Raw genomic sequence first — 21,961 nt, forward strand, 5'->3', positions numbered from 1 at the left:
TTTGCCGTGAGTTTAGTTTGTTTTGCCGTGAGTTTTTGTTTTGCCGTGAGACTTGTGGGCCACCGTAAAATTTTAGTTATCTAAATATCTTAACTTTGTGGGCCTAAAAGTATCTCTAATAAAAGTGTATTATCATATAATTATCCATAAAATACCTATATTTCTCCTTTTCGAAAAACTGATATTTTCACATGTGAAAACAACATGTTATTTTCACATGTGAAAATATCGTTACCATGTGTATTTAATCTATTAGTTTATGAATAAAAACGTTTTATAATAATAAAAAGCTTATTAAGTTGATTTTATGGATATTTATATAATAAACAGAATATTACATGGGCTCTTGGAGATATGAAATTTATCTTCTCGTGTTGAAAATCTCTCACTCGTTCGCTGCGCTCACTTGTGAGAGATTTTCAACACGAGATGATAAATTTCGTATCTCCAAGAGCCCATTTAATATCCTCTATTTAATACCTCAATGGCGATCAATTCATATATTTAATAATCTTTATGGATAAAAGAAATAAAACATATTGAAAATTCTTCTCTTTTGAGATATGCATCAATGGGGACATAGTTATGAATATTTTTCATGTTTTTGCGTTTTTTCGAAACTAGGTATTTCTATATATGTAAAAGTGTAGCTACAACGTTTTTGCAATCGCACAAGATGCATTAAAAAATATTCAAATATACTTTTCCATACTGCTGGTTTTCAATCATTCCCAGGGGAGTAAAATAACAAAAAACACGGCGGCCATGATGGTTGATATAACAAAATAATTCATTGACAATTCTTTTGTTAAATTCAACCAAGATGGCGGCTCTGACGTCATGTGCAAACGAAGAGTAGTACCTAAAGGTATACTTTCGATGCACCCTTTTAATTAGAGTTTAATATTGCATACCTTCTGCCCTGGAATACCTTGATCACCTCTTTCACCATTTGCTCCAACAGGTCCCTTAAAGAAACAAAATACAATTTGAGGCTTCGGCACATTGAAAGCATTTTTAATAGCAGGTATTAAGAGTTTCACGCAAAAATTACTAGTCAACACTCCAGTTGAAATACTATGGTTAAGAAAGAAGGCTGTCATACCTGGTTTCCAATTGGGCCGCGTCTTCCTGTGTGTCCTTCTGCACCAGGATCTCCCTATAGTGGTAACAATTCAACAGATGAAAACGTAATCGTTCATGTAGTAAGGCATAATGATAAACGATATACGGGTCTACCAAATTTTAGGTTCCTAGAATATTGGATATGATATAGTAGTAGTAGTAGTAGTAGTAGTAGTAGTAGTAGTAGTAGTAGTAGTAGTAGTAGTAGTAGTAGTGGTAGTAGTGGTAGTAGTAGTAGTAGTAGTAGTAGTAGTAATAGTAGTAGTAGTAGTAGTAGTAGTAGTAGTAGTAGTAGTAGTAGTAGTAGTACTGAGTAGTAGTAGTAGTAGTAGTGGTAGTGGTAGTGGTGGTGATGGTGGTGGTGATGGTGGTGGTGGTGGTGGTGGTGGTGGTGGTGGTGGTAGTGGTGGTGGTGGTGGTGGTAGTGGTGGTGGTGGTGGTGGTGGTGGTGGTAGTGGTGGTGGTGGTGGTGGTGGTGGTGGTAGTAGTAATAGTAGTAGTAGCGGCAAGACATGTCCATAGTCCATGTCCGCAGTCTCTCCTTAGTCACATTTTGGTCGACTCTGCACTTACTGCTTCTCCGTCGAGTCCAGTTGTTCCCTTTGGTCCAGGGGTGCCAGCTGTTCCCATGCTACCTGGTGGTCCGTTGATTCCCGTTCGTCCTCTTGGGCCAGATTCTCCCTACAAGAGTAGAATCACAATTCTTTTAAGTAGCTTATGACTGTCATTCTCTATATTGTTTATTTACGGAATGGCAGTATTGATGCAACATAATCACACACAGAAACATTTTTAACATGAAAAAGAATTGCTTTCTTTCCGATCCTTGAGGGTCGGTTTGTTTTTGAGACATATGAGAGTGTTTTTAGTCTTGAGCAATAACTACATATTAATCTACATACTTTTGATCCTGCCACTCCATTTTTGCCAGGTTCTCCAGGCATTCCATCCGACCCCTTTTAAAAACAAAGAACTTTGTCAAAATTTCTCTTTGTAAGGCATAGTTAAAAAAAGGCGCTCATAAAGCGCATGTGCCTACTACTTTTTGGATAGTAATAAACTCTAACTCCATTATTTTTGTGTGTGTGTTTGTACGGTCATTCCATAGTGAGTACTAATAGTGTAGTTGTTTTATGGGTTGTATTACTTGATGTTTTTTCTTTCATTGATTTTTTTTGTTTATATTTGCTGATGGGTAAAATCACTGATCTTGTAGAATCTTTTTGACACAGAAATTCTCACAAATTTGTCATGTAGTCGGAGTGAAGTAAAAGGCGACGAAGGTTTTTTCAGCAGAGAATTTTAGGGGGGAGGCTAATTGAGTTTGGGGGGGGGGGGGGCTAATTGAGTTTCTTCCGTCAACACAACGGAAAACAATAAAAAAAAAAGCATCTAATTCTTCAGTTTTGTTTTGTTTTTCTTTTCTGCTGAAGGGGGGCCCCCTTTGCCCTCCCTGGATCCGCCCTTGTGTTTGTAGTCTAGATGGTATTGCTTTGCTAATATGAATCTTGATATTGAGCACTTATTGTCCTTGTGGGAGGGCCGTACAGGCAAATATTTGGCTGGAGATTATGCTGCACGGACTGATGGTAGCGATCAGTTGTACATTAGTAATGTCTCTTGTACTTCATATGTGATTATTTATAAGCTATAAGGCAAGTAATGAAATACTCCATGATCATTTACATGTAATTTGGGCTTCCTGTGTTATGCCGATTCATTTTGTGCGACTGTTGTGTGACTGAAACAAAATGGCGGTCATATTTTGAGAAAAGTTGTCCTCGTTTTCTCGATGAAAAAGCCACAATGTTCTCCCAGATTTAGACCAGTTGTCCCTTGAGGTCTCTTCTACTTCATTTTTTAAAATTTCTGTAAGAATATTGTTATTTGTATAATAAAAAAATACCCCGTACAAGTTAGATAGAAGCATAGTTAATGTAGCGCCATTAACTATGATAGAAGTTAGAAGGACGACAGCCTAGATTTCCAGAATACTTACAGGAATTCCCGGTGCACCAGATTGTCCAGGGGGTCCGCGAGGTCCAGGAAAGCCCTTAAAAAAACACGCAAATTTTGAGCAAAGAAACAGCAATGATGGACGTTTACAACAATCCTGAAGAGAGTTGAATGAGAAAGACATGGCCCATGTATTAACAATGGATACTAATGAAGAATCGTTGGTCGGCTTTTGGTTTGAATTTCGATTGCACGTTACGTTCCCGTTGGTGGTAATTAACACACACACACACACACACAAATGGTGGCGCAGTTTCCCTTATACAGCAATCTTAATGTAACTTAGTATCGATATAATCATCTGCTGCAAAGCGCCATCACGTGATGGCAGCCATGACAGGAGGCAGGAACAATTGATCCTGGTATAATCTGATTTACATTAGAAAGGATTCAGTTTCCCAGGGGGGAAAAGACTATTGTTATGCCTCCTGTCATGGCTGTCATCACGTGATGGTTGCAAAGCCTCTATACTTTTGGCTACAAGAATCTGGTAGTGTGTTTTTTCAGTTTAGCTATCTTTGTCTATGGTTTAGGTCATTGCGTAAATCACTGAAAGGAAATACAAAGAAAAGGTACTTACGATTGGTCCAGCGTTTCCGTTCGTACCGTCACTTCCTGGGCTACCAGGATTTCCCTAAAGAATACAAAAACAACAGGCATCCCACATTGTTAATAATGAATTAAATGCTTTATGTACTGTTCAATAAACGAGCAGGAGTGTTTTATCGGCGCAGCCGAGTGGTTTTAGACTAGATAAAACACGATCTGCGAGTTTATTAAACTCATGATTTATGTTCTCATATTGTACCGAACTCTCTACGAAATGAACCAAGTTTGATAGAGAAAATCCAAGTTAAAGTTTATGCAAATGAAGACGAATCTATATCAGATATAAAACCTCCTTCATGATCATGATTTCTATTGTGTTTCCTTCATGAATTATTAATGAATTTTTTAAAACTCTGATTTTTATCTTAAAGGATAATCCTTCAAGAGTAATCATGTTAGAAATGTATCTGGAAGCATAAAATGAAAAATGGACATTTACCTTTTCTCCTGGGCCGCCAACGGGTCCACGTGGACCGGGCAATCCCGTAAGTCCCTAAAAAAAGCAAAACAGTCACTTTATGGGAGCCAAGGGGCTTTATTTGACAGGCAATTGATAATTAATCGATATCGATCTTAAAAGCATATTTCTTTATAACCCTACCTACAGAACTCTGGCACGGAAGGAAGTGGGGGGGGGAGTTAAGGAGATTAAATATATATTATTTATCCACGGTGAGTCCTTCAGGATTACAATAAATTTAAAATTAAACTTACAATAAATTTACAATTCCAATATACAATTTACAATTCCAATAATATACTAATTACTTAAATATTAATACGTCTAAATATTATTAAATATTAATAGGTCTAAATCAATACAAAAAATGAAAAATAAAATAAAACCTGCTCTACCAGGACGCCGTGCAATAATAAGCTTAGTTTCCCTGAAATGTGTGGCAACATATATGGGAATTAAATCTTGCCAGTGACGATGCTTGTCTTAAATTTAATGGCAAATTATTCCACAGTACCGCTCCGCTAGCTATAACTGAAGCTTCTTTTGAAATATTCGGTACGCGGGAGCAGAACTGCTAATTTATTCTCTGAATTTCTCAGGTCATGTGTTGTTATGTCTTTTCAATTGACAAATTTGAGCTAAGATATCGAGGTGTCTGGTTATGCAGAGCCTTATACATAAAAAGCAACCTTGCGTTGATGGTCTAGATTTTTCCAATTTAATGAGTGAAAGACTTCATCTATATCGCCATCATAACCTGAGAAGGTAATTATTCTTGCAGCACGGCTTTGAAGTTTTTGTAGTTTTTGAGAAAGACCTTTGCTGCGCAGTTTCCCCACACTATGACTAGCGTCCGAAACGTCAGTAAGTTTTTTCATCTTTTCACGGTGTATAATTTACCTTTTCATCATTACTGTTTCATTAGAAACACCGACGCAGCTCACACTAGTTTTTAGCTAGTTATATCTTTTTATGCTGCAATGATTAAAGTGAGGTCGTACCAAGGCATTGTACACAGTGTTTCACGAGGAACGAAGTACCTAATGCGTTTCATTGCACTTATTCTCGAGGCAATTTTTTTTAGATATCATATGAATATGGTTTTCACAAGTGAGATTTTGGTCTATATGCGCACCAAGTGGTTTGGAAGCAAAGACCTGTTTCACCTTTCCCCTTAAGGTGGCTGACTACTTTTCGACATTCGATTTGAACCCACGATGTGCGCGTGCTCAAAAACTGCTGAATAATCTTCACGATTTTATTGAAGAACCATACACACGTTTTGAACTTCAAGAGGGCAAAACCCTCACATTTTAGGTAATATCCCATTATTTTTATCCCATTGTCTACAATAGTTTATATGATAACTTTTATCGGTATTTTATAAATATAATGTACGTTACGTGTTTGGAGAAAATTACTCCTGTTTCTTCCTTAGTTTCGTTATTATGATTTTTTTGTACAGAGCTTGATTTTCGCTATTTTTCTTCCAAAATTATACGAATGCATGTCATTATCTCAGGGATTATCTCAAAAATCTGGGATCTATCTCAAAAACAAGCTCGGGACACCCCATTTTTCTTTGCATTTTTGAAAACAGCATTAAATTTTAGAATAAGGAAGTTTCAATTTTCAATTCTCTGTTTATAGTATTTACCAAAGTAGTCAGCCACCTTAAATGAGGATGTTTGGACTCTCCTGGGTGTTTGATAGCCTCTGATTCGAGCCAATCAGCAAAAAATCAGTTTTAGTCATATTAAGTGTGAGCTTGTTTCTAGCAAGCCAATCATGAATTTTGGACAGATCAAAATTGACGCATTCATTAATTTGGTTTTTATATTATTCCTGGCAAATGTTATGCTTGTGTCGTCGACATACATTCGTAGCTGGGAATAAGTCAGGCAATTAGGTAAATCATTGATGTATAACAAAAACAAGAGGGGGCCCAAAATGGTCCTCTATGGCACTCCGCACCGAACCAATGCCCTAGACGACTTGCAACTATTTACTATACATGTCTGTGATCTTTTATTTATATATGAATCAAACCAATCCAAAGAGTGACCGGTTGGTAGGTCTATACCATGTAGCAATAACAAAAAATTCATATCTTGGCTTTTGGATTTCAATTGATATGCTTTCAAGCTTTTTAAAATTTAAATCATTTCTAATGACATATTTATATTAGTTCGAACAAACTCTATCTCCACTGAAAGTTATATCAAATATGTTTTCGACAACAAAGAGTAAAGCGTCGTTTCGGCAGCCAGAATAATAAGATAATATATTTTCACCGGGAACTCCAAGCACATAATGCTCAAAATAAGCTATGGGAAGAATAGAACTTTATCATACGGCGGCCATTGTTTATTCTCTTGAGAATTGTTTAACACGAATAAATTTATTTTCTAGCACTTTAATACGAGGCTAGACGTGGTGGAATCTATTGCTCAATCTAACATGGCTGCCACATACTGAAAAAAGGCCTATAGCCTTGATGGTATTAAAAAGAAGCCTCACATTAAAGGCAGGAGAAAGCAGTCGTGTTAGTTTGTTATAGTAACTCAGTGTAAAAACACCCCTCTTATCAACCAGAAATATGTGCCAAACGGATGAATAAAAATACTTCTAAAAGGTACATTACCCCAAGACCGGCATCTCCCTTTGGTCCCTTAGGCCCACGTGATCCTGGTGCTCCCTGAAGATAGTAAATAAAACGTTAGTATTCACCGACAAGATAAAAGGAAAAGGACGAAGCGCGAGGCCGCGGCCTTTGAACTAATGACTTCGAGAAAGCTTACGTCTTTCTTGTCAAAAATACGGTCATAACCAGTTTACTAAAACTCAAGATCACAGTCACAGTACTTTTTGGGTGATCAAGCAGATACATGTCCAGGTACTTACAGGTCTGCCATCTTCACCAGGCTGGCCATTTTCACCATCCTGTCCAGGTCGTCCGTTCGCACCAGGTGCTCCAGGCATTCCAGGATTTCCAGCTGGACCTCGAGCTCCCTAGAAAAAACAATGAATTATCATAACATTATGTAATATAACACATGGTAATGACGGCCCTTTTACATGCATATATGGTTGTGTACCGGCGCAGTCAACGTTTAAGTGAGAGGCCAAAACAGCAAAGAAGAAAGATTTTTTGTCGTGTGTTAAATAATTGGAAACACACAAGGAATGCAAATGAAAGCTTTACAAAGTGCAAAGATACGACCGTATCTAGCAGGAGAACGCGCGGTTTACAATAATGAAAACAAACATTTTGTCTGATACCAATTAAAAAAACTGTAAAGACACAACGGTACTAGAGTGGATTTAGAATAAATGCGAAACAGCAGGACGCATGCGCACAACGCCATCACCATATTGAATTGACAACATTCTTTGTGCCAATCACAGAACGCGAGATCACTGCGTATCGATCCAATCAAACAAGGCATCGCCACGTTCAGGGTACGTCTATACTACAAGAAAATTGTTCTACACAAATATATATTGCTTCAACATCTAATGGTACCTTGATTCCAGGAATACCAGGTCTTCCAGCGTTGCCAGCTACTCCAGGAGGACCCTAATTATATAATTCAGACAAAATCAGTCTCTAAAGTTATAGCGCAAATTGGTTACTTTTAATCTGCTGATCCATATTGTTTTTAATGAGAATTGGACACATATGGTAACAATCTTCTTCAGTAGAGATTGGGTGCAATGTCTGCTGAATGCAATAATCTTCGTTATGAGTTACATGAGTATGAGCCATGTTTACATGGGGTATGACAAGGGGTAAGTGACACCACGATAGTTTACTTACGGGTGGTCCTTGAACTCCTGGTCGTCCTTGTGCACCTGTGCTTCCTCTTGGACCCTATAAAAAGGCACCCATAAAGAATCAAATGAGCAAGAAATTTGACACTTTGAACTCGGGAGGTCCCCGGGGATACAAAGTGTGGTGCTGCACGTCTTGCTTGGGAATCCCTCCCTTCGAAAAATATACCTGTATATTCATTGATCATTTTGGTTGCTCCTCTAAAATCAAGAAGTCTTTCTTTGCAGAGCCATCTATTCAGATTTCCACTAAATTTCTGCAAACCTACTTCAACAAGATTCCGAAGGAGTATGTTGAGGGACGACCCGTTTCTTCGAAATTGTTATCTTGAGAGTCAAGGATGGTGCAGCAGCACTTCACTCGCCTCTCATCTCTGGGGCTTTGGGTTCCTCGACACGATATTACATTTGAAGCGAGTTTTTTTGGGTCGATGTGTGAATTAGCCGTGTTCTGACTTTGATAAGCCCAGAGGTTGTTCCAGGGTATGGATCAGAAAATCAGCTATGTTTAAATATTAAGTCATTATCATATTTAATAGGGGAGAAATTTCCCTTGCTAGACGTCAATGTAACCACACTTTCGATCTTTAGATGGCGATAAGGATTCTGGGTTCGCATATTAACAAGCGTTATACTTACGAGGGATCCAGGTCTTCCTCTGCTTCCCTTGTCTCCACGGTTTCCAGACATACCCTATAAAGTCATAACATGAAATTGGAACCAACTGAATGCATGTAATATAGTAAGGTGTAAAAAAGGAGAATACAGTGATGATTGACTATCTGTCACTCACTTCTTTCATTGTCAATGTCCAACGTGATTTGAAATTTTAAGGCTTTGGTTTGGTCATCACGTAGTGTAAGAAAGAAATAGGTACACCAGAGCAAGATATGATAGATCTGTATGGACATGTGCATGGGCAGAAATCGAGGACGACCTTTAGTTTGAACTGCGGGCGCACATTATCGAAGAAATCATTACTGCGCATGCGTATATCGAGAATTCAAAATGGCATTTTAGTACAGGATACGGAATTTGCACAGCAAAAGCTGCTTTTCTTGCAGGAGAAGAATTTACGTACTTAAGAGATGGGTTTTGTATGCAAACTTTTGGTGGCCACGTGTAATCAAGAGGTGGAATATCCGCCATTTTTTAATGATTTTGCGACCGAAATCTGTGTGTACAGCAGTTTTCTCATACTAGTACCCAGGCCTTTATAAAAACAATCCGTTCTTTTCAAAATGGAGACAGAATTATTAATATTAACGATGTTTTCTGTGTTTTATTCCCATGATCCAACTGCTGAGAGTCAAAATTTCAGTCAAATGGTCAGTGCAAATTATAGGGAAATTATTATAGATTTAGAACTCATTTTAACCGTCTATTTATGGCATTAAATAGCGTTAAAGGATGGATCGAAGGTGATTCTGGGCAATAAAATATGGTCTTTCTCAGCATTTTGGGTGTTTTCTTAAGGTATGCATAGCAGATAAATACTAAATATTCATAGTGAAATGGTACTTGTTTTCAAAGACCTTTAAACTTTAAGTTATCCTGCAGTTGTTTCTGAAGTATACAACGCGGACAATTTCCGATCGTGGCAATTTTAACCCTTTTAGTACCTTTTCTAGAAAAGGAAGATTTCTAATATGTTTCTTACTAGCCGGGGAGGGGGGGGGGGGGGTGGGGTACTCCCCTATATTCGCTATACGGGTACGTGCCGCCAAACAGGGTATGGTTTTCAGCGATTCTACTATGGAACAGGGTATATAAAACCGCGTTCGCTCTGGGACAGGGTATATGAAATCACGCTCTCTCCTCTCTGGAACAGGGTATCCATTTTCGCAATACCGGAACAGAATTTGATTTTCAGCGATCTTGGAACAGGGTATGAATTTCAGCGATTTTACTCTGGAACAGGGTCAGGGTTCAAACGGGCAAGAATACCCCCCCCCCCCCCCCCCGGGCTTACTAGCTCCTCGATTTTTAAATGTCCATTTTATTGCATTAATGCGTATGCTCGGAGCTGCGTGTCCTCGATTTCTGGCCATGCTTAGAGTAGAGTAACTACTTACTCGTCCTCCAAGTGCTCCCTTTGGACCAGAGTCTCCCATATCACCCTTAGATCCCTTCTCACCGCCGGGTCCTTTCAATCCTGCTGGTCCTTGAGGTCCTGCTTGTCCCTAGACATTTGATAATCACAGAAAAATATTAATTAAGAAAATAAAGGCGCAGGGAGAAATATAGCGGTAAAGGAAAGGAAGTTAATCATTTGAATCTTTTGGGTTACTTTGATTTCTACGAGCTTCACTTTTGTAAAGAATTTGTTTGATGTTTTGTTCTCTTCCCTACAGTCAGAGTTTTTTTTCAAAGTTCTGCTCATTCAGTTTGATCCTTCATAAAATAGGCATGTAAGTTGTAGTGACCGTGCTTGTGGCAGCCGTTAAAGTGAACAATTTCTTAGTCCTGTCGAAATATTCCAGTTCCGAATTCTCTGTTGCTCAGGATTAGCCTCGACTTTGTCCAGAATATTGACGTTTTCCAGTCAAGGTTCGTCTAGTTTCAAAGTGTTCGTATTGTTGAAGTTGTGCATTCTTTACTTTTCCGTTGGTATGTGTGAATATTTAGACACTGATTTCAGTCTAACGCTGAGAAAGTGAGTCCGTAATCGAGGAACGCAGCGGTAATTTGGAATTCAAAACTGGTCTTTTGTGCCACGCCCTAGATAAAATAATAAGGTATAATAATGAATTAATAATAATTCTGAAGTGTGCACTTACAGGTTGTCCTGGGATACCAGGAATACCGGGTGATCCTACGTCTCCACGTTGACCCTGAAGTGGAAAGTTAAAAAGAGCATCACAAAAACATATATGTAATAGGACTCCATGCTGTCCAATTAAGAAATAATTGGACGAGGAAAATTCCAATTTGGCAGTCAGAGGAATTTTTCGAGTCTAATTATTTCTTGATTGGGGAGCATGAAATCCCATTATCTATTAATCATATAGCTGCCTAATCAATCCCATATCAACAAGACCTGTCCAATTAGTATAGGAAATCGCACGATCTCGAGTACAATTTGGAAATTAATAGACACGAGTAATGTTTTGTAAGTTCTTGTGATTGCACGAGCCTTTAGGCGAGTGCAATTAAAGAACTTTCAAAACATTACGAGTGTCTATTAATTCCAAATTGTACGAGAAGATCATGCGATTTTTTGTTTATAGTTCACTCAACAAAATTTTAGTAAAAAATGCGAAGCGACGCCGTTCATCTTTGTCTATTTGGCGGCCGATTTTCAGTCCATCGCGCAACTGAAATGCATAAAAAAGATTAGTTCTTACGGCTTTGAAATTTTATTTATATGGTTTTTAAGTACAAAATGATAGAAAATAATTGTTTTGACATTGTTTTGGCCGTGTTGCCATAGCGACTTAATTCGGTACTCCTACGGAGTACAATTAACGCTATAATTGTACTCCTCTCGACCAATCAGAGTCGAGTAATTTTGTTGAGTGTACTATAAAAAAGATAATAGGACAGTTACCTATTTGGGACTAATGAGAAGCTGTATAATTAAGTCTGATTTCTCTCATAATGTAATGGCATTACACGAATATTACAAAACAACAACAAAAACAATGCTAGTTAATAGATAATCGATACAAATATACACCTATTTCAAAAGCAGAAACGCAAGTCATTCCAGCTATATTCGTGGATCTCGGAATGATCAATCTCCTATGGCCTATCGCCTTTGGCGATGACAACCTTTTTTGAAATATAGATACATAATCAGTTTACATGTAAAATGCAACCAAAAAGCTTGGAAACAGAATCACTTACGTCCTCTCCACGCTTGCCAGGTCGTCCAGGTGTTCCGGGTGTACCACCATTACCCTGCACGACAAAAGAACGAATTGTAGAACAACTCATATGGAAAGCACCATAAATATATAGTTACAGTAGGGGAGTCAGGATGGCGTGGTGGTAAAACGCTCGCCTTTCACCTCTGAGGTCAGGGTTTCGAATTCAAGTCGCCGTGAGCTGAGATTGCTTGTTCTCTTCATGACTCTGAGTAACAAGTTATTGAATTCCTGTGGTTTCGGTAGGATTTTTTCCTTTCAAAATACGCGCGCTCGCTCTCTTCATCCCGAACTCTTGGATCTTCTTTACGCCACTAGTAGTAGTTATTTTATAGGTAACTTTCCCAAAACGCAATGGTAGATTGGTAACGAACTGATGAAGTAAGGAATTATGGGTCGAAAAAAAAAAATCCAGTAAAAAAGGCAGTTAAAAAGTATTAAAAATTAGAAAATAAATCACTAGCTTACCTTGGGTCCCTGTTGACCAGCTCGTCCAGGGTTTCCGCGTGCTCCATCGTTACCCTATAAATAACAATATTTAATTCATAAATCTTCATTTACTCATCATTTTTTTTAGTATATACAAATGAGCATTTCTACCGTAAACATCGAAAATAAGTTTGGTTGGAAATATTTATTAAAAGAAACCGATGTGGCTAGCTTTATTTTCGGGTGACATTTTGTTAGCTACTGACAAGAAATGAGCTTGGCCATCGTATAACGTATTTTCGGGTGAATGCTTGAAATACCTCCATGAGCTTATATTTGGGAGGGGGAAGGGGGACTTATTATAGGATTTATTTTGTTATAAATTATAAATCATAGGGAACTTTAATTGGGGAAGAGGAGGGGAGTTTATTTTTGGAGGTGTTCTGTATTTTCTGATCATTTATGGACAGCGTACAAAGACTAAGCAAAAGGTTTACTTATTACATAATAATATTTTAGTCACCACTAGTAAGTACTTCTGAATATAACATACTCTTAAGACGTGCTGATAATTAGCAAGACATATCAAAGACAAAAGGTTGTGTTATTCACTCACGGGTTCTCCATCTTTGCCATCGCGACCAGTGGGACCAATGGGGCCAGGTTCACCCTGTAAATCGAGACGATAAAAGGTAATTTATCTAAGCTTTAATACACCGATCCCGATGCTCTACCTGTTCACCGATGTTTAATGTTCTACCTCCCTAGTTACTGTCAAACAAGCTAAAATGTGCTTTTGATATACAGCATGGAACAGCCAGCTGATCTGAAATAGTGACGTAGAAATGAAGCCTGCAATAAATGATCGGCGAAATACAAAAACCTGTCCACCATTGCAATAAAAATATAAAACTCATAACATTAGTTATTGTATTACTGTGCATCAACTTTTTATTCGCAACCTATTTTGGTTGCCTGGAAATTCATACTTTCAAGAAGAAAAGTGATGACACCTCAGTTTTGCAAATTTTATCGATTCTGTTTCATTGGTTCTGGCTAACAATCTATCTCAGATCACCTGGAGACAACGATTGCTGAAAACTGTCTGTCTTGGAATTAATGCATTTTAAAGGTACGTTTTAAAAACATCGATAACTACTAAAACATCGACTTATAAATTCGAGTTTGTTGGTCGGATATTCAGTATTCCATTGGGAAAACTACCTATTGTTCGGTGGACACTCAATCATAGCTGGGATCGGTCTATTCAATGAAAAGCCGACATTAAAGGACTGGGCATGCAGGATAGTACCCACCCTTGTTACAAATTTCCCATATCCGAATAAAGCCTGCTCTACATATAGCAATAATAATATTTTTGATAGTATAAAACATGTTTGTTTTCAAATTTAATTGTGACTTACATTCTCTCCTTTGGATCCAGCGAAACCAGGAGCCCCTGACATACCAGGTAATCCCTAGCAAAATAATAAAAGTTTAATAAGATTGCAAGCGCCAGTTGTGAACGTCTTTTGTTGATAACGTTATGGCTAGACATCCGTAGCAGAAAGGGGAGGGATGCTAGAAAACATTGCAACTCTAAGATTCAGGTCAAACGTCAAACTTCACATGAGCCGAACCTAATGACATCCAAGAAGGCTGCCTTGCTTTCAATTGTTTCAACTAGGATCGGCTAGTGTGAAGTTCGACGTTTGACCTGAGCCTAAATATCTCAACATTTCTATTAAAAAAGTGGTACCTGATGAGTTTTAAAGAGGGTTTGATTGAATTTGGTATTAATTTTTAACATTTAGAAAGAGTCTCAGACATCTTCAAAGCAAACGTTTCTCTCAAAGATATCTCGATTTGGTACGCATGCGTGGATCATAATTCAATGTTTATTCACCTCATTAAAAAACATTGCTATTACTGTACTTACCAGGCCACCAGGTGCTCCAGGACTTCCAGGGTTGCCAGCAGGTCCTTTCTCTCCCTATTTGTACAACACAAAGAAACACTGAGATGATTTCTATTATCATTACAAAAGGGCCATCATTGGAATGGGTTGCAAGAATGCTTCGAAATATCTTACCGGTGCTCCATCAGATCCTGGTAATCCTGGCTGGCCAACCTGTCCAGCTGCTCCCTGGGATAAAAGGTTAGACATGCATTTGAGTAAAATTTAATGAAATCTTATTATTCAACCAAAATTGGGCAACTCCAAAAAACCAGGAATACAAAATTTCAAAATTTGACTTACATTGACACCCTCGGGTCCCCGTGGGCCGGGTTGGCCTCGTTCACCTTGTTCTCCAGGTTTGCCATCAGCACCGGGTTCTCCAGCTGGGCCCTAGAAACAGAATATATATATTACAAGGTAAAGTAAAACCAATGCCAGTTCCTTAAATAACGCAAATAATACTTACAGGTGGTCCCAATTTACCAGCCTCTCCAGGTCGACCTTGAGCTCCAGCAGGTCCCTAAAGAAAGATGAAAACTTCACATGTTTATTGCGTGTCAAAGAAGCACTATTTTACGAGATTTTGGCATGAGTTCCTGTGTGTTAATACTACATATATATTGTTAGCCAAAGGTGGTGAAAACTTTATTTGCAACTAAGTATTTTTATTGGTTGAATTATAGGCTATTAGAATGTGCCGGAATGCTACTATGTACTTATTGACTGAGTTAGGTCGGGCCGTACGGGAAAATATTTGGCTCGAGGTGATGCCGTGCAAATGACCGAGTGCCAAATAATTTCCCGTACGGCCCGACCTAACTTAGTCAATGAGCATTTTATCATATGACCCTCACGAAAAGAAAAATAATAAAATAAAAGAAAGTCGCAGGATTCGAGCAGGGCCGTACGGATTCGTACGGCCCTGCTCGCTCAAAGCCGTACGGCCCTGCTAAGAACGTGCGTCCGGGCAGATACGGGTCATATGATAATAAGGCGTATCAAGGGAAACTTTTTCAGAAATATTCACATAATAGACCTCTTACATTGATTTCCTAGAGGAGATTTTCTGAGGGAAAAAACAACAGACTCTTTGCAGCACTTTGGAATGCAGCTCAATCTGGGGGACAAAACAATAGGTCCCCATTCTTAGGAGATTGGAATTCTTTTGTTTTGTCCCCAGATCGAGCTGCTTTGACGTCAGATGCAAGGGGTCTATAAGCCGTCTTTTCTTATGCAAAAAAAATCCATTGTCCCTTTAGGGACTCAGTGCAGGGGATCTGTACTCGCATCATGTCAACGACTAATATATTTCTTATCATTTTTCTTTTTCTTGTGAAATCGTACCAAACATTTCTGATTAATTTAGGAGGTTAATGAATATGAATTTACTGACATTTACTGGCACTTTAGATATATAATTATCTTTAAGTACGTATCGCTACTTAACGATAGGCAAGAAATAAAAATCAATTTATAAGTGGTATGTAATCATTTATATGTGGTATGGTTTTTAAAGCGCCTTCTGACTTACCTGAGGTCCAGGGGTTCCTTGCATACCGGCCTCGCCTCTTTCTCCTGGTCGTCCCTAGAAAGCACAATGGAACAGTTTTAGTTTCAATGAAACGATTACAAGACAAGTCAATTACATTTTCTTTGATGTTTCTTCCTTCCTTCCTTCCTTCTTCCTTTCTTCCTTTTTCCTGTCCTCCCTGTGCTCTCCTACTCCTCCCCTCTCTCTCACACCCTCGCTTCTTATCTCTTATCTTTTCTTGCACATTCATTTTTCATTCCTTATTGTTACTTACAGCAGCACCAGCAATACCAGGAAGACCTCTTGCTCCAGGAGCTCCAGTATCTCCCTTAGCTCCTTGGGATCCCTGTGTTCCACGTTCACCAGCTCGTCCAGGTGAACCCTACAATCAAAACAATCAAAAATATTTATTAGGAATATAAAATCCATACAATCCAGGGCCCGATTGTACGAAGGGTATAAATCGTTATCCAGTGGATAAATTGATGCTGTTATCTAATAAATAATCCGCTCTATGAGGTTTATCATTCGAATAGCACTCTCCAGCCTCGTACAACAATAATGACGTAGAAATGACGTCACTGAAAAACTGAGGTGTTGTGAAGACATCTCTAGGGCGCCGTCTACAGCTCCCAGAGTTTTTATATAACAGTATATAGACACAAGTGGACACGTGGTTAGATTAAACCAAACGTTTGATCTGAGCTTGTTTTCTGTCCTCTGATGCAACCATGATGTATCCAATATCTGATACATCCAATCATAGCGCACATCAATCTCGTACCCAGAGCCTGCGTTTCTTCTGGCCTGCGGCGAAGAACGAGGGCTCTGGCATAATCCATTTTTGGCGCATGCGCAGTTTTCCGGAAGTGAAATATAATCAATGAAAATCATGCTTTCAAACAGAGTTCTGTGTTATTTCCGATCAAAATAAAAATTAGAATCTGCTGGAACATATTTTTTTTATTTTTAACAAGTCTTTTAGCGCTCTTATACCGGAAGTCCAAGAAATCCTGGTCTCAAAAAATGGATGTATTATGCCAGAGCTCTCGTTCTTCGCCGCAGGCCAGAAGAAACGCAGGCTCTGGATACGACATTGAGCGCACATAACATCTCACATATTTATAAATAAATAGATAACAATTTCACTCTTAAGCTGCACTTGTCACAAACCTGAGCGCCCTTCGGGCCGTTGAATCCTGGGGCTCCTTGCATACCACGGGTTCCCTAAGGATTAAAAGATAAAACGATGTTAATCACGGTTAAAGAATTCCGGACAATCCATGCTTTTAAACAGGTTTATTTGTACTTACAGGAGGTCCTGGAGGTCCAGGTCGACCGTCTTCTCCAGGGATACCCTAAGCAAAAACATCACAATTTTAGTATACGTATCAGACCCATGATCGTCCGCCTTATTTATTTTGTTCTAATGGCCATGTAAATTGAATGTAGTTAGAGTATAGGAAACCACCATTCAAGATCAGCGAATGGGAAAAATGGCTGCATAGCACCGTAGCGAAAATATCCCCCCCCCCCCCCCACCACCACCCAAAAAAAATCAAAATAGGACTCGTTTCCTTACTGTGACTCCAACGTTTCCAGGTTTGCCAGGGCTTCCACGTGCACCCTCTGGTCCCTGTCAAAACATTAATCAAAAGTAATCATGATCAGTGTTTGTTATCATGTCAAGATCCTGTGACATGCTGTAACTTTAAGTGACTAGGATTATCACGACTCCCCTTGATGGTAGGTCCATTAAATAAATATCCTCCACCTCCCCTGTATCTTGCTACGTGATCCGTGACTGCAGTAGCATGAAGGGACTAGGAATGTCACTACTTTTCCTGGAAGGAATGCTGGTCCATCCTAGGGTTAACCTTCTCTTCCTATGTATCTTGTTATGTGATCAACTGCAGTAGCATGAAGTGACTAGAAATTTCACTATTCCCCATGCCTGGTAAGCATTGAATCAAAGGGTAACATTCCCCATGCCTGGTAAACATTGAATCAAAGGATAACATACCCTTTCACCTGGCCGTCCTGCATTTCCTGAGCGTCCAGCAGCTCCCTATGGCACAAAACACAATCATAATTATTGATATGATACACTGCACACATCATGAAATAGTTTTTATCAACAGTTTAGCTTGCAGCCAAACATTAACATCATTTAAATTGGACGAAGGGATCAGTGCTTACAACTAAGACCCCTTACAGGATGCATATCATTTATTAAAAAGACATTTAGGTTAGAAATGTTTAGGATTTTCTTACTCGTTCGCCCTTCAGTCCTCCCTCTCCAGGTCTGCCAACTGGTCCACGCTCTCCCTGAAAACAAGATACGAAGATGAAGATTATAAGAAACATTATATGTACCGTACTTCTTCAGCACAATACTTCTACATTTTTACCACATTCTGGATGGTCATTGCAGAACTACATCGAGACCACATTTACACTCCGGTAAAAGGAGCAAAATACAGTGGAACCTGGTTAAAACGGCCACCAAAGGGAAAGGCTAAATTGACCGTATTAGTCGGCTGCCGTATGAAGCTGGCTCTCAATTTCCTGACACGTGCTTTATTGATACTTTACGATATATAAAGTACAGTATACAATTTTAAAGCAACAGAATACTATTTAAATCTCTTAATTGTAACTGAACTGACTACAAGCCTAAAAAAACAAAAGAAATAAAGCTTTCATTTACTAACGCAGATTAATTAACACCTGATGGTGACAATCGAAAATTCCTGTATAAATAACCCGATAGCCGTATCAAGTGGATGGCCGTAGAGCGGGGTTCCACTGTAAGTGTCATGATCGATATGTACACCTATCTGACTGAATCTTGCACGTGAATACATTAATGCACATACCTTTGGTCCAGGTCTTCCGTCAGCACCAGGGAATCCACTCACACCTTGAACACCCTGAAACAATATATAAACTCGGTCAAACCTTCTTGAAACCCTTTTGGTGACAATTCTGGATCTTGTGCTGCATTGCCTGCAACGCAACGACGCAAAAATACGCAAAACACTTTGTGATAACAAAATTTGCACGCGTGCAATTATATTTACAATTGCGTTACCAGCGCTAGAAAATAATAATGTGGCGTTGTATTAGCAGCTTGAAAGAGGATGGAGAGACAAGTTACTCTCTAATGTGATGGCTGCCAAACGTTGAGACATTCACACGTACCCTTGGTCCTGATGGGCCAGGTTTTCCAGGGTTTCCAGGTCTTCCTTGCTTACCCTGAAATCGTGAAATATAATAAGAAATTAATGACAGAAAAACCTGAAATGAAACCCAAGGATGCAGTAAAATTACTAGAGTAAGGTTTTTTACGTTGCTTCCCATTCCTCCTCGGCGTTTCCTCAAATTCCTGTTTTAAAAAAAATTTCTAATTCAATTCGATTAACCACCTACATTCCCCTATTTTGCATTTCTCTCTAACCAGTCAGTGCAACCCAGGACCTATTTCCACACACGGTTTGTATTTGAGTAGATTTGCCTTTTTGTTTCTCCCATTGGGTTTTCCAGTTACAAATTGTATCCACAAAACTGAACAATTTGTAATTCCAGGATTTTAATGGAAGAAGACACTATTTGGAAACATCGCCATGAACCCCAAGATCTAGAACTTAGGAAAGTGCTAAAGTCAAACAGTAGATTCTTTTTCTAGAAAGCGATAAATAAGAAACCTATTCCTTTCTAATCAAATATGCGCCCAAGATGAAGATTTAGCGCAAAGAAGCCTTAAGATTAAGGAAAAATTCACAAGTTACTTACTCTCTTTCCAGTGGGACCGCTTGGTCCTGTTGGCCCAGTAGGCCCCAGATTGCCTTGAGACCCTTTCTCTCCCAATAAGCCTCTATTTCCTTGTTTTCCTGGCGCTCCCTGTTCGGGTTTTCAATTCACTAGTAAGTACTTTACGTTATAGCCCTATGAGGGGGCATAATCCCCATACATGATATGTTTAGAAAAGAAAAGCACATTCACATAAAATAAGGGAAAAAAGGAAAAATGAAGAGAAGGTTAAAGACATACGATTAAACTTAAACAAATATTGAAGTAAGAATACTAGAAAACATCACAAGACAATACAGTTGCAAATGAGAAAATCTATTGAAAACATGACAGGATCATCGGTTAACATGACAAATAAAATAAAAACACACAACGACGACAACCAAAAGTCTATGCTTACTCTGTCTCCGGGGCGTCCATTTAATCCAGGAGAGCCTGAGTTTCCCTAAAATAAAGCAAAGGAAACATACATTAAGCAAATTGAAAACTGGCAAACTAATAAAAGTTTGTTTGACTAAAACATTCGTGCGTGGAAATGCTAAGGAATAATTTTGGATTTAAGTGAAACACAGAGATTATATCCCACAACATGGCTGCCATGACTGGACCCCTTTATTCTGCAAAAGAAGCAGTTTGTTGCTAATTCGTAACTGAGAATATAATTAATGCAAAAGATGCAAAAGATGAAAAACAGCTTACCCTTTGTCCTTGTAATCCAGGTGGTCCTGGGTTACCCATGGCTCCTATTGGACCCTTGGGAATAGAAAATGGGAAAAGTGAGTTCGAGACATTAAATTTAAAGGAGATCAAAGGAGTAATTGCAACATATAGCTGTGGCAATTATGATAGAAAGAGCAACAATGGCAGCTTCGACATTAAAAACAATAGCAACAACAATGGTAACATTAACATCAACAACAATGGCAACACTAAAACTATTAATAGCAACTTCAACATCAACAAAAATATTAATTTCAAAATTAACAATGGCAGCATTAACAACGATGGCAACACCAACTTCAACAATAATAACAACAATGGAAACTTCAATGGAAACTTCAACATCAATGACAGCTTTAACATCAACAACAATTGCAGTGGCGAATCCAGGAACTTTAAAAGGGGGTGACGATTACAAAGATTTTACCAGGAATGGGATGAAAAGGGGTGGCTTACTAAGGATAATACTGAGAAGTTTGAGCAAAAGGGGGATGGCTAGCTACCCTGGACCCCTGGATCCGCCCCTAAATTGTAACTTCAACATCAACAATAATGACAAAATCAACAATGGCAGCATCAACAACAATGGCAAATTCAACAACAATAGCAGCATCAACAACAATGGCAAATTCAACAACAATGGCAAATTCAACAACAATGGCAAATTCAACAACAGTGGTAGTATCAACAACAATACAGATGTTTAAGAACCAAGTTACCGGTTACGTTTCTAAAACAATCTTACTATCTTTTAAAGGATTAATAATAGGACTTTTTCCATGACACCCGGAAACTCCAAAATCCAAAAATTAAACTTCAACGCCGAATGTAAAGATAACCTTGAACAGGCACATTTTCCCTGGCCATCAATTAAAAGGCAGCAATTACCATACCTGATCTCCCTTTGCTCCATCAAAACCAGGTCTTCCTGCGCGACCAGGGCTACCACTGTCACCCTTGGAACCAGGCGATCCCGTGGGGCCATTTGGACCCTGAATACCTCGTGGTCCCCGTGGTCCTCTCTCACCAATGCTTCCCTTTAACCCAAGTCGTCCTTGGTCTCCTTGTACTCCATTTGGACCAGTTGCTCCCTAATGCGGAGGGACATAGATATTCTTCAGTCAATAAAAAAATAGTTGTATACCTTCTTAGAGAGAGAAACTCAATACATCCGTATCCCCATCCCTTACAAAACTTTGTTTACAACAATTAAAAACGTATTACTTACGGCAGGACCTTGAGATCCAGTCTGGCCTCGTGGTCCCTTCTGACCCTGTAGACAAACATCAATAAAACGATTAAGAGTGTGCTACCTTGTTTGGTGGCTCGACAATTATTCAAACCATGGGAACATAGGCACTTCTAATAATGGACACCTAAACTGGACGTAAGCTGACTCACAGAGTTAGTATGATATGAAATATAGACATTTCATTGACCTTAAAGAAGTGTAAACATCAAATAAAACATAAATTTAAAGTGTCTTCTTACAGAAGGTCCTCTGGGTCCCTCTTCTCCAGTTCGTCCTTGGATACCAGTCTCTCCCTAAACGACAATGAAATACGATCGTTACATCATAAGACATGCATCAGTAA

The 21,961-nt window shown here is 38.8% G+C and overlaps 1 protein-coding gene across 1 annotated transcript in view; it reads right to left on the bottom strand.

Moving 5' to 3' along the window:
• The window catches only part of LOC116295430 (uncharacterized), a 41,167-nt gene that overhangs the window by 10,062 nt on the left and 9,144 nt on the right, over nt 1-21,961 (bottom strand). The window contains exons 15-51 of the mRNA XM_031703226.2: nt 21,858-21,911; nt 21,595-21,639; nt 21,260-21,457; nt 20,346-20,399; nt 20,047-20,091; nt 19,629-19,736; nt 19,038-19,091; nt 18,713-18,766; nt 18,108-18,161; nt 17,857-17,901; nt 17,416-17,469; nt 17,147-17,191; nt 17,007-17,060; nt 16,108-16,215; nt 15,834-15,887; nt 14,769-14,822; nt 14,603-14,692; nt 14,435-14,488; nt 14,282-14,335; nt 13,767-13,820; nt 12,959-13,012; nt 12,382-12,435; nt 11,894-11,947; nt 10,825-10,878; nt 10,120-10,227; nt 8,684-8,737; nt 8,031-8,084; nt 7,737-7,790; nt 7,115-7,222; nt 6,855-6,908; nt 4,190-4,243; nt 3,722-3,775; nt 3,125-3,178; nt 2,028-2,081; nt 1,699-1,806; nt 1,106-1,159; nt 915-968 (exon numbers count right to left, since the gene is read on the bottom strand). Of these exons, the coding sequence (XP_031559086.2) occupies nt 915-968; nt 1,106-1,159; nt 1,699-1,806; nt 2,028-2,081; nt 3,125-3,178; nt 3,722-3,775; nt 4,190-4,243; nt 6,855-6,908; nt 7,115-7,222; nt 7,737-7,790; nt 8,031-8,084; nt 8,684-8,737; nt 10,120-10,227; nt 10,825-10,878; nt 11,894-11,947; nt 12,382-12,435; nt 12,959-13,012; nt 13,767-13,820; nt 14,282-14,335; nt 14,435-14,488; nt 14,603-14,692; nt 14,769-14,822; nt 15,834-15,887; nt 16,108-16,215; nt 17,007-17,060; nt 17,147-17,191; nt 17,416-17,469; nt 17,857-17,901; nt 18,108-18,161; nt 18,713-18,766; nt 19,038-19,091; nt 19,629-19,736; nt 20,047-20,091; nt 20,346-20,399; nt 21,260-21,457; nt 21,595-21,639; nt 21,858-21,911 (2,412 nt within the window). The remainder of the gene's footprint in view (nt 1-914; nt 969-1,105; nt 1,160-1,698; nt 1,807-2,027; nt 2,082-3,124; nt 3,179-3,721; nt 3,776-4,189; nt 4,244-6,854; nt 6,909-7,114; nt 7,223-7,736; nt 7,791-8,030; nt 8,085-8,683; nt 8,738-10,119; nt 10,228-10,824; nt 10,879-11,893; nt 11,948-12,381; nt 12,436-12,958; nt 13,013-13,766; nt 13,821-14,281; nt 14,336-14,434; nt 14,489-14,602; nt 14,693-14,768; nt 14,823-15,833; nt 15,888-16,107; nt 16,216-17,006; nt 17,061-17,146; nt 17,192-17,415; nt 17,470-17,856; nt 17,902-18,107; nt 18,162-18,712; nt 18,767-19,037; nt 19,092-19,628; nt 19,737-20,046; nt 20,092-20,345; nt 20,400-21,259; nt 21,458-21,594; nt 21,640-21,857; nt 21,912-21,961) is intronic.

The sequence above is a fragment of the Actinia tenebrosa genome, unplaced genomic scaffold, assembly GCF_029948245.1.
Source record: "Actinia tenebrosa isolate PJP-AT-01 unplaced genomic scaffold, QUT_ActTen_1.0 PGA_scaffold11__36_contigs__length_13525064, whole genome shotgun sequence".
Classification (NCBI taxonomy): Eukaryota; Metazoa; Cnidaria; class Anthozoa; order Actiniaria; family Actiniidae; genus Actinia; species Actinia tenebrosa.